General features: G+C 38.9%; 2 protein-coding genes across 2 annotated transcripts; both read left to right on the top strand.

Moving 5' to 3' along the window:
* The first annotated feature begins 2,003 nt into the window (after positions 1-2,003).
* mrps21 (mitochondrial ribosomal protein S21) lies at positions 2,004-3,873 on the top strand. The gene is made up of 2 exons (XM_070846675.1): positions 2,004-2,121; positions 3,287-3,873. The coding sequence occupies exons 1-2, from the start codon at positions 2,039-2,041 to the stop codon at positions 3,465-3,467; spliced, it is 264 nt and encodes an 87-aa protein (XP_070702776.1). The 5' UTR covers positions 2,004-2,038; the 3' UTR covers positions 3,468-3,873.
* Positions 3,874-7,265: 3,392 nt separating this feature from the next.
* Positions 7,266-12,889, top strand: ciarta (circadian associated repressor of transcription a). The gene is made up of 6 exons (XM_070847008.1): positions 7,266-7,477; positions 8,830-9,180; positions 9,279-9,354; positions 9,482-9,560; positions 9,658-9,805; positions 10,496-12,889. The coding sequence occupies exons 2-6, from the start codon at positions 8,830-8,832 to the stop codon at positions 10,868-10,870; spliced, it is 1,029 nt and encodes a 342-aa protein (XP_070703109.1). The 5' UTR covers positions 7,266-7,477; the 3' UTR covers positions 10,871-12,889.
* Positions 12,890-12,958: the final 69 nt, after the last annotated feature.

Genomic DNA, 12,958 nt, shown 5'->3' with positions numbered 1-12,958 from the left:
TAGTCCCAATTGGAAATCCAGATAGATGGTAAATGAGCAATCAATAAAGTAAAAAAACAAATGGATGAAACTTTTCATTCTTAAGAAAATCCAACCTGAAGAATCCATGTGTTAAGTTTTAAGATATGTGAGGTGTTAAGCTGGTAATGAAACAGGGCAGAAGATAATGTACACAGGAAGGTGCTATCAGGGTTTTAACTTAATAAAATAATACACAATAAAAATGTAACAGTGTGGAGCCACATTAGTGTAGTTTATTTATTATAATCAAACAGCACACATATTGTAGGCTGCCAGTTTCATTTACCCTACACTGTTGCCACCTCATCCTGTCTTTAGCTGGCAGGTTTCATGTCTTCAGGGGAACAAGAAACAGACACTGTTTATCTCCTCAGTGAGGTAAGAATTCACTCTGCTAAAGCTGAAATCCTCCAATCCTGTCACACCTGAATCATTCAGATTTATGTATGTTGGTTTGGTCTATTTGATACATTACATATATGCTGTAGCACCAATAACATTAATACAAACTCAGGATTGTACAATTACTTTACGTGGATGAAACAGCCAACATTAAACATTTGTAAAAAGTCAAGCTGAATCAGGTTGAATTGAATTCAAATGGGATCAAAATGACTGACATTGTTAATTACTTGGCAGATTCAAAACTGACCCTCCCTCTATTTTTCAAACTGACATTCAATTTCAGCTTGCCCTGATTGTGTGTGGTGGTGCCAAAGCAGAGAGGGCATTCAGCACACAAGATATATGATTAAAATGTGCAAAATAAATTTAAAAAGGAAATGGAAACTTTATGGAGTGATATAACAAAAGAGATATCTGTCTGCCCTCAGTACATGTAAGTATACTGCTATCCAGCAACTTTTTGGCTGAGTCATGCAGTGCAAACTTAATTTTCTTTAGGTTACAAACTCTGGTTCTGGTCTTTCTTCCCCTCGCTCGCTCTCACACAAGCTCTCACACAAGCTCACACACTGCCAAGTATATTTCATCAGGTCTGGATCAGGAGGGATGCCTCTGGAAACATGATGCAGTGCATTCACCCAACAAAAGGAGTCACGATGTTATCTGTGCAGCTTGTCTCAGCATTCCTCCCTGTGGCACCACGCAGCTACTGTACCCGATAGAGTTACTGCAACATGGGAATTAACCTCATTGGATGTTTAATACAGAGAAAGGAGATAAAAACGCACCTTTGAATGCAAATTAGACGTAACATCCAGACCAGCATTCACCGCTGGCTGACCTGTGGCTCAGGCATGCGGAGGACAACAGCAGCTCGGGGACGAGAAGAAGAAGAGGACAATGGCCCTGATGAAAGGACAACACTGTCCTCGTTGCTATGACAACGGATGCAGTTTCATAAATCCCCTTCATATAAACTATAATGACTGTTTGCTGTTTGGTTCCCTGAGGCGTCTGTTTAATCAACTCTTCATGCATTTAGGGAACATGGAGTACAGGCCATGATGTTCACGTTTTTAGAAAACAGAGTTCACAAAGTTTAGAGTCCTTAATTTACTTCATGTCCTGATTTAAAATAGATGTTGTTGTAGTTGGTAATCCTAATATTCATATGATAGCCTTTATCAATAAAACATAAGAGCAACAAAATAAAATACATTTAGATAAGATAAAAACTGAGTGTTATATTATAAAGTTAACTTATGTTGAGGCATGTATTGACTTTGGAGATTAAAATATTGATGTGAATTGCAGAGATCATAAAAAACACATGATGTATCTTTAAATTAAGCATACCTATTATTACGTTTACTGTTATTATCATTACTATTATTATCACTTACGTATTGAAAAATGAACAGAAATGTTACAACAGAAGAGAAATCTTTCCAAATAATAATGATTAATAAACAGGGTCAACTCAACAAGTCATTCTGGGGAATGGTTGAGTAAGGCGTCACCTAGCGTTGATTTATGAGCTGTCACATATGCGGAACCTTGTATCGTGAGGTGTTTCCGGTCGGTTGGTAGTAGAGAGAGCACCGGTACCATCATGGCGAGGCACCTCCGTTTCATTGCGCGGACAGTGATGGTTCGAGATGGCGACGTTGATGCGGCGTACGGGACTTTGAACAGGTGAAACTCTTGTGTTTCAGATAAAATATTAGATACAATTTGCTGTTATCTGAGGGATGACAAGCTAACGCTAGCTTAGTTAACGTGAGCTTAGCTAACGTTAGCCTTCCGCTCAATGTCACAGAGCTGCGCCTGCGCAGTGGTGTCACTGCTTATATCAAGCAACTAAATGTAAAGTAAAACAAATAAAAACCTCTGAAAATAAGGAAGCAACATTTTTACAACAATGTGTTAAGTTTGATAACTTCCTCACAAATAATTGTTTCATTTGAACATTTCTACGTTTTTTTCACGTAAGTATTTATGTCATAATTATGTTTTAATACGGAACACTTTCGAGCTCCATGAATGTGACCACCTTCATAACGGGGCCTTTTTATTATATAAGTTTTTATTTATTTCAGGTTTTAAGGTCTTTTGAGATTACATTGACGTAGTTTGATAATTAATGCCTCTGCTTAGGAGATTATTGGGAGGTTATCAAACACGGGGTGACAGATTTAATTAATCATAACTAAAATTACCCGTTTTACCACACAGAACCAGGCTTTTGTATGGGACAGCATTATTAGCAATTCCTTGCGACCTATGACATTATTATAATGGAAATCCAATCTGGCACAAGCCCTGAAGCCATGTGCATTTTGATTTAAACCTCTTCCCCAGGTACAGTTTGAGTGGTACTGAGATGACTGTACTGTAAAAATCAATATTGTATGTACCAACTAATATCCATGATGTACACCCATTGGCTTGCCTTGTTTACTTACCTTGTAAGTAGACACTGTTCTCAATAGGGTTATTTTATTCTGTTGTTTATTGCATCGTGTGTTCAGGGGCCACTTTCAATATGTTTCACAACATTTTGCTGAGAACGAGATGGAAGGGGGAGGTTTAGCCGACTGAGATGCTGGTGCTCTAGTTCGATGTCTAGTTGTTTTGAATGTCCACCTTTACGTTGCACATGCTGCACCACATTTTAATCAATCAAAGCAGGAAATGGCCTTTGATGTTTCAATATATAGCTGGTTTATCATATCAAATATCCATAAATTCAAAAAGAAGCACGGCTCTGTCTGTGTTTCTCCTGTTGCTCTTTCCGTCTACCTGCTGAATAGACTGTCTTGAGTCCCAGTCATTCACACGTTTTCTCTACATACTCCAGGCTCCTGACTCAGGAGGGGATTATTGAAGCAGTGAAGCGCAAGCGCTACTTCGAGAAGCCCTGCCGGGAGCGACAGCGGAAGAACTTTGAGAACTGCAAGCGGATTTACCACATGGAAATGGCCAGAAAAATTGGCTTCATCTCCAGGACAAATAGACAGGACCCCTGGTGCGGCTGTTAGTGAGGCTGATGAACTGGGATGCTGCACTGGATGAGCCCGGGCCAGAAAAGTGGAATAAACAGTCAAGATCAGTACATTGTCACTGTCGCATCAGCAGGGGAAGCACTGAGAAAAGTGGCTTTCATGTTGTCTCATTGTTTTACAGTAAATGTAAAGATCAGTGTAGATGAGCATTCATTGTCAAGTCAACTCTGGACTTTTTTTTTTTTTCATTTTCTCTACACAATCTGGCATGAAAAGTGCACTGCTTGCACTCGGAAGGAAAAACTCTTTTGAATTCATTCTTGGTTGTAGCGAGCAATTTAATGAGTACTTGGATGATGATGTTTTGAGTGTTGAATCTTCCATCACAAACATACTAATGGGGAAAAAACTAATAAATGTGAGACATTTTCTGAAAAGCTTATGTTGGTGAACAAGTATTTATCACAGTTCAACTATTTAAACAAGGAAGACAAAGCGGTGTAAGCACAGGTGTGTAGTGTGCAGCACCAAAAGTGGTATATTTCCCACAAAAGCCTTGGAAGTAGTTAGATGTGACCTCATTTTCTGGAGGAAATTCAAACAATGCAGGAGATGTTTTTGTAGAAGCACTGTTAATTAATTCAAGGTCACTACGGCACAGTGTGGTGTTAAACTCCCGTAAGCGAGACGCATCAGCCGCGCACATCTGTCAGACCCCAAGCTCTCACCGCAGGGGGCTTTCTAACGTACGCATGCTCTCGCTCCCTTCACACAGGGAGAGCTAAACGTTCACACCAGGCTCACTTGTTTGAGATGTTACTAGGTCATGTTGATATCCCGTCAATGGGTGGCATTGTAAAGACTGAGGGAAGCAGTGCAGTAAATTACCTATATTTTACACTAAAAGAGACTGACTGCTAGACCTGTTTTTAAAGGGTCAGTTCACTTACTTAAAAAAATAACATCTCTCTTATTTCTAGTGCAGGGGTGTCAAACAACCGGCCCGCCAGAGGGTCCAATCCGGCCCGCGGGATGACTTTGCAAAGTGTAAAGACAAACTTCAGGTCGTTCATAATGTTTTGTAAAAAGATAGTTCATTAAATGCGAAAATTTTCTTCTTTTTTGCACTAAAACAAAGGGAAAAGTTTGAGTTGTCGTTATTTATAGGTTATTATGCTATGATTTTACTGGTCCGGCCCACTTGAGATCAAACTGGGCTGTATGTGGCCCCTGAACTAACATGAGTGTGACACCCCTGTTCTAGTGGTATCTGGTGGCAGTTTTTAGTCCTATTTCTTCCTTCACTCCAAATATAATGGCGCCAAATTGTTTTTAATTTGTTACAGCGTTGAAAAGTTCCCTTTTTAAACCCTCAACGGGGAAATTATGCTTCTTACTGTGGATAACCGGCAGACCTCACTGTGAGCAGTTTTCACTGGAACTACTTTTTGACGAAGAAGCAGTCCTCATGAAAACTGCTGACTATGTTCTGCAATCTAATTAAGAGTAGCAGGGATCTTGCTCAACAGCAAAATTTTCTTCCTCTTTCTTTCACCGTCTTGTGATGGCAAAATAATTTGAATGGCTACATTTATAAAAATGTGTTTTTTTTTTTACCCTTTTAATAACTGAACAGCTTTTCATGAATGGAATCAGGTAATTGGATAGTTCAAGTTGTCGTTTGTAATCCCTCAGGAGGTTTTTATCTGCAAAGGGGGAACACAGGGCTCTAAGTCTGCTTTTGCAGTGTGTGTGTGTGTGTAATATACGTAGGTTGTGCACATGTCTTTGTTGGCCCCAACATGCGTACTCAAACATACACACACACTGCTGCTCCCTTATCAGTTAACAACTAAAGGGTTGGCAGAATTACAAACACGTCACTACTTGGATATTCATTTATTGGGCCACCTGTCATCTCAAAACGCAGGTCACACCTGGTCAGAAGCACCTACAGCAGCTCACCGTCCCCATACATAACAAACAGCTCTCCCTCCACAGCATAACACACTGGCTGCTGCTCATGCTCAAAAATGTGCCTCCCTTGTGAATGTGAATGTGAATGTGCGAAGACCAAATTTAGACTAATTAAAATGTCCCCACCAGTCTGACAGTGTTCCAGCATATTTCAGAGTACTTAACAATTTGCCTTTGGTTACTCTTTTTTTTCTCTAAACTTTTTTCTTTGACCACTGCAAGAAGTAAAGGGAACCATGTGCAAAACACTCCAAGTCTCAATAGTTATCTTAGAGTCCTTCTTACAGATATTAAATGCAACAATATCATCAAGCAGTAGCTGAATTCACACTGCAAAAGGTGTCTAACAGCAGGTTGAGCATCTGTCTTCAGCAGTTTCTCTGACCGCAGTTCTGTTTTTAGAGCTTTTATCGGTATTGGCCATCGCCGTTTGTAGCTGGCAGATGCTGTTTGCATGGTGATGGGATCTTTGCAAGGAGCCCCTGGCGAGAATAGCACAAACAATTTTCCATAAAAAGAAAACTATTGATCTGCATGCGCACCCAGAACAGACTGCTTGGAAAATCAACCCTCTTGGGAGCTCTGTCAAACTTTAATTAAAACGTTTTCTGATCATGGCAGTGACAGCCGCAGTTCATCACTATTAATCAGTTAGCTGCCACATCCTCCTGCAGGTGACAGCGTCCTGTTTCTGCGTGCATGCTACGAAAGCAGAGATTCATTCCTAAGCATATAGCAATCTCATTATGTAACTATATAAGACTGAGCTTTATATCTGTAGCTCTAATAGGCCTATGATGCCATATCTCGTAATCTTGTCTGTCTTATCTACATTCACTTTGCCTCTAGAGCGCAAACAAAAAAACAAAAGCCTCATTTGGCTCAATTTAATGAGAGCGTAGACTATTGATTAAAAGTGGAGGCATGCATTCATTTAAAAAAAAAAAGCTATTTCATGTCTTGATTTTATACTGGGTCCATTGTATTTGAGTTATTTTTATGACTGTTTGGGAGAAAATAAAGAGGGATGACCATACATAGCTGGAGAGTGGGGTATCTTCGAGTACTGTTAAATTGGTGCAGATAAAAACGTGACGCCTGTGACCAATACAGCTGTATTGGTCACATTGTGACAAAGCTAAACCATTTCCTGTTAATCTTTTATGCACATTGTTCAGTCTTTTATTGGTCTAAATTGTATCTGTATGCTCATGTTATCAGGACTGCCTCTTGATAGGTGTCTGTTCAGTGAAATAGAGCACTGCTTGGCATAAAGGTAAACACAAACAAACAAGCTAAAAACAGAACCACACTGAAAATAGAGGGACACAAATACCAACAGCCTGACTTCTTCTTCTTAGTATTAGTATTCTTATCATCACGATTAATAATAATGATAATAATAATAACAATAACAATAACAATAACAATAACAATAATAATAATAATAGTAATATCTATCTATCTATCTATCTATCTATCTATCTATCTATCTATCTATCTATCTATCTATCTATCTATCTATCATTATTGTTATTACTACGTGACTCTCCTTATTGCGTCGGACCAAATGTAACCTAATTTGCATACCAAATTGTTCAGCACATGCCTTGAGCCTCGTGCTCAGCTCCCCTCGCCTCAGCCATACCACCCACACGTGCTGCCGCGGTAAGTCAGGTGGGACCTCCGTGTTTACCAGCCAACCGGCGCCGCGGACGCTCCTGATTGGCCAAGCCTCTGAGCCACTGCGAAACGACCGAGCCTCCGCTCAGCCAATCACGGCTCAGTACCGACCCAGCACGTGTAGCGTCCGTCGCGCTGTGTGTGGGTACTTTTTGAACACGCTGGACACTGACGGAGTGAAGGAAACACGGGCGACGACGACGGGTGAGACAGGGCTGGACTGCACCGAGCACCGTCAGCCGGGATAAACACAGCCGTTCGTTCGTTTTAAGGCACTTCTTTAAGACTTGTAATTATTCAACGTGTCCAAGTAGCATAACGTGCCTTCCCAAGCGTATCTGTTTTATTTTACCGTCTTTGTCAACCCAGTTCTGCTCGGGCAAAAGGTGAGACCTCCTCTTGAGTTTTTGTTATGCTTTTAGGGAAAGTTGGAAAGACAAACTCCACGTATACGTTGTGTTATGCTAAATACAATTAGCCACTATTGGTCGTTAACTTGTATATATTTTGTTTTTATGCATGTATATATAGAGATATTAAATAAATCTTCACTTGATAAGTTCATAAAGTACAACCGTGGTTGGAGAGTTTGTGCCAGACGTGACAAACAGGTTAAAGGTTTATCATCAATGTTGAGGTCACAGGAGGTAAATAGTGGCTGTACACATCTGTCCCAACTACTTTCCACTGGACGCCAGAGTACATGCACACACACCCTCTCTCCCCTCTCTCTCTCTCTCTCTCTCTCTGTCACACACACACACACACACACACACACACTTTCTGGCACTGTGTGAGTCGACGTGCTGATAGTCATAAAGGAGCAGGAGTCCTGTCCTGTCTGTGCTTCCAACTTATGTAATAATTTATCGTGGATTGTATAATGAATACTGAGAGTGTTATATGATTAACTTAAGATGTATCCTGTAATATGGGTTGACTGATATGTTGATATAATGCCAATATTGTGATGTGAGAATATATAAAAGATTATTATCCTGAATTTCTCCCTAGGGGAGGAATTAAGTATCTATTCATCTATTGTAGTGATAAATCTTGTAGGTTTTATTAGACACTTGTAATTGAGTAATATGAAAAATGAATGTATGTAATTCTTTATATTAATATTACAGATGGTCTGTCACTAATCCTAATGCGTCACTATTGAAAGTCTTGTGACTTTTTATTCAGCCAGTATCATGTACTGCTTGTACTAAATGTTTTACAAAGATTTCACCTTAGGGATGGAAATTTCATGTAAATGCTTTGATTTGTGTGATTGTGTGACTCCATCAGATTTGCTTTATTATGTATTGTACTGATAATGTACTGTAGAGCAGAAAATTATTGCTAATAATCGATTCATCTTTGCGAGTTATTTAGAAAGAAAAGATATCCAAATTTTCTGATTCCAGTTTCTCAAATGTGTTTTTTCCTCCACTGTCACAGTAAAGTGAATATTTTGGGGTTTTGGACAAAACTTGATATTTGACGACGCCACCTTGGGTTTGGGGAAACAACAATCGACATTTTTCACCATTTTTACGGACCAAACAACATAAAATAATCAACAGGGTGATCAACAATAAAAATAATAATTATTTGCAGCCCTAATGTTCTGTATGTGTAACTCCTTTTGATATGTATACTGCAGGCCTGCTTGTTTGATTTAGCCCAGCGCCAAAAGCTGTCCTCATTGAAGTCCTGTTTGGACATTATCATCTCTCTGTTTCTACAGATGAATTCACTGGGCAGTTCTTCCAAATGGCCATCTTATGACTCAATACCGTCCACTTCGAGCTTCCTCCTCAGTGAGAATGAACAGACTGAGGATGAAGCGGACGTCTTCTCAGAGGGAGAAGGGGACAGCGGAATAAGAAAGTCCATCTCAGCTGATGAAGGAATCGCCCTATCTCGAAATTACCTTGATTTCCCAGCTCGCTCAGATCAGCAGCACTTGAGGTCTAGGAGAGACCGTCCTGAACATCGCCCTGATGAGACGAAGCGTCCCGTCTCAGCCTGTTCTCCTGAAGCTGCCACTTTAGGCTCGTCCTCGGCAACACCAGGGGACCTGGCCTTCGCTCAGAAGGTGAGCAGCCTTTAACTGATTCCCAGGTCTCTGTTTCTGTATTTCGAGGACCAGAACAGTTGTAGTGGTAAAACTAATCCATCTCCTTACTTCCTCAGTGTGCAGATTTGCAAATGTTTACCCATCCTTTGCTTCAGCTTCTACATGGACTAAAGACCGGGCGATTTGACAAAGGTTTGTGGTTGAGCAATATCAAACATGATTGTCATCTCAAATTTTAGTGCACACCATCATGTGATTAAATCTGTAAGTGCCTATTTTCTTTTCTTGATGTTTGATTGGTATATTTTAATTGTGGCAGGTTTAACCAGTTTCCAGCAGAGCGTTGCCATCGACAGATTGCAAAGGATTCTCGGGATACTGCAGAAGCCTGACATGGGGTATGACCATCACAAGTAGCAAACCTAATAAAAAATGGGGATATTGTTATTGTCATCCCTACTCATCATTGTCTTGTTCTGTAACTTTTTTCTGCAGTGAGAAATACCTCCAAAATCTGCTGCAGATAGAGATGATGCTAAAAAGTTGGTTCCCTCAGGTGGCATTTCAGTCCACAGACACACAAAGACAGACCACCGCTCCCAGACCACACTGGCACCAAAATCAGCTCCACATGCCAGTTAAGGTGAGCCTCATACTGGATGTTCGCTTTGTTATCATATTCAAGTTCAAGGTCTTTATTGTCACATGCATGACAATTACAGTGTAGCAGTTGTTGGCAATGAAATTCTCAGGTTCCATCCAACGGTGCTCATATAAATATGTGTAATTAAAAAGTAGTAAGTAAAATTAGAATGTAAATTATGAAAGAAGTGTATATATATATATATATATATATATATATATATATATATATATATATATATATATATATATATATATATATATATATATATATATATATATATATATATACGTATATATATACGTATATGTATGTATAATAAGATTATTATATATTATGATGTCTGCAAGTATAAACAGGTTTTAAACAGTAAACATGACATTGTCTCTACTCTAAGTGTGTAATAATGAAACTGGGGGCGTCATGACTCAGAGGTGTTAAAATAACAAAACTAAGTATCATTTCTTATAATAACAGCATGTTTTCTATCTGCCAAGCATCCATGTAGAATATATTAATACAGGTAGGCAAAGGAAGATACAACAAGATTAAAACATGAGATGAGAAAGTATAATTACTGTAGAGATTAGGAGACACTGCATGAAGCTTGTTTTTAAGAGGGTTAAAGATATTAATTGTGGTTTTTGGTTCGTCATGGTTGTTATTTTTGGTTTTACTTTCCCATTGCAGAAGAGAAAACTGAGCTGGTCAGACCCTGACCAGTCTGGCCAAGTCCCAGTCAACCATAAGTACCATCAACACGGACAACGTGGGATCTGCCAGGCCGCCACTTCACTTGACACCGCTTCCACATGTCTACCTGGATCAACTAAAAAACGGAAAACTCCAGTGCAGGAAACAGTTGGAGCAGCTTTGGACAGCTGTACCACCGGACGTGAGTTTACAGACAGTGCTGGCACTTTAAGAGGGTCGTCATATTTATGTAGCAAGGGAGGAAATCGGAAGCAGCTTGAGGTTTCTCTGCTCTCGGCTTGCGGCAGCCCAGCTGCACAGGAGTGTGTAGTGTCCTCAACTGACTCCATTACTACAACTGACTCACCTTAGCTGGCCTTAGCTGACCTTGCTACCACGTGGAGGTGCCACAGCCTGCCAGCCAGCGTGACAGCAGAGGGCGGACTTGATTACATAAGAATAAAGTTGCAGAGCCAGTCTTCGATGTCTGTTGGGCATGGAAAACCATAAGAGGAGAAGAAGACGGAGAAATGCAAAGAGACACTCGTTAACCCTCAACTATCCAGTGTGTTTTTCCGATTAACGCAAAGTTATTGCACTATTATGCCAGGAATTGTAAATTGTTGGCCTGTAAGAGTATCATTTTTGTATGCATTGACTTTTATTAAGTTACAAGATGTTGGAAATACTTTACATGTGTATTGAGGTAAAGCTGTTTTGTATTTTTTCATATTATGGAGCACAGCCCAAACAGTGGCCGTGTGGAATTTCATGCCATTGATAAAAAAAAGTAGAAATAACAGATATCACTTTTATGAAAGTAAGGAAACAGAGGATCGTTGCTCAGTTTAGAACTGAAGCCATTAGTCATTTATCTGTAGACTTGTTTTTAAAGCATTAAATGCCCCACATTTCTTAGTTTTACCTTGTTTACGGCAACTTTTGCCATTTTCTTAGATGTCATAGACCAACAAATGAAACTATGAATTGAGAAAGAGATTGGCAGCTTAATTTGTAGTAAAAATAATTGTTAATTGACCTGTTTAATAAAATATACAAATCGTGAACAGTTTATTTGTTAATTTAGGAAGGTTAAAACAGTATTTTGCTAGTTGATTATAACACATGGAAGAACAAAGGCGTGTAGCCACCGCCAAAATGTGCCAAATGAAGCCATTTTGCATTTTCACACCACATAGACCTTACACACCTCACAGTCATTATTTATTGGGACTTAAAACAGACAACATCTTTGTTTGTAAATGAAAGTAATTGTAGTTCCACTTATGGTAAAAAGAGATACCACAACCAGACTGATCAGTAATTATTTAGGAACTATTAGGTTGGATGATCATGTGTCCGTTACTCCTGTAGCCAGCCAGCAGATAAACTTTTTAATGTGTATTATAAAACAGGCCTAATGTATTTCAGTGTACATTGAATTAGATGTAACTGCACTTTGGATGACAATGAGGAAAAGTTAAACATTTGCTAACATAAAAGAGTTGTAATATTATTTATTAAAAAAGAGGATCAGTACTTGAAAACCTTGTCCCATCGACTGACTTCTGGAGCCAAAAGAGTGCTTTTAAAGTGCTTGTCATATGATTGTGTTTTATTTAAGATCTTGTCGTTTTAGCACTGAGGATGGAAGCACTTCAAAGTCATAAAAAGTAAATTTAGCTTATTATTTTGAAATGCCCCAAATCCAACACTCTCTGTGTCCTATTTAACATGGATTTGTATCACTCAAACTTACTATTGATTATGTAATAAGGAATATAATGTATGGAGATGTGACAAACTCAACTATTTCCGTTCTTGAACACATCATTTCATTTTGATGGCACATTGTACCACCATTTGTTAAATCAGATATCATTCATGTTGAATGGTGTTTCATCTCTGGTGGTTTGTCACCAGTCAGCCTTACTTACATGATATAAATAAACGAAGTACACTTGCCTGAAATTACATGATCAATTCTACAAAAAGTGTAATATTTAACTAAGGATGGTAAAGTCGTGGTTTCACCAGATGCTCCTCAGGCTGCACTGTTTTCATGGGCCCTGAGTGGTGTTATTTAAGATGGAAACTGTTGGCACGTGGTGGAGAACAATAGTGTAGTGTAATGTTGTTTTGGTGTATAAAATGTAGCATTCTATCATACAGGTTTTGCTGTGATAGATTATAGATCTTTAATTTGTGAAATAGAAGAAAAACTGAAAATAGAGTAAAAATCTTATTTCCCAGTTGTATGTCTTTTTTTTCTTTGATTTTTTTTAAGGCCATTTCTTTTGTTTCTTAAAATGACATTGTCATTATTGGTGATTAATTGATAAATGCTCATATTTTTCTATATTAAATGAATTATATGGTTCATCAAAATACTTTAAATGCTTCTTGATTTTTGGAGTGAAATACACTGACAGCCCAACGCTTGTCTGAAGCCGGTCAGAT

The sequence above is a fragment of the Pempheris klunzingeri genome, chromosome 16 (genome assembly GCF_042242105.1).
Source record: "Pempheris klunzingeri isolate RE-2024b chromosome 16, fPemKlu1.hap1, whole genome shotgun sequence".
NCBI lineage: Eukaryota > Metazoa > Chordata > Actinopteri > Acropomatiformes > Pempheridae > Pempheris > Pempheris klunzingeri.
This window is presented reverse-complemented; position numbering and strand designations above follow the sequence as displayed.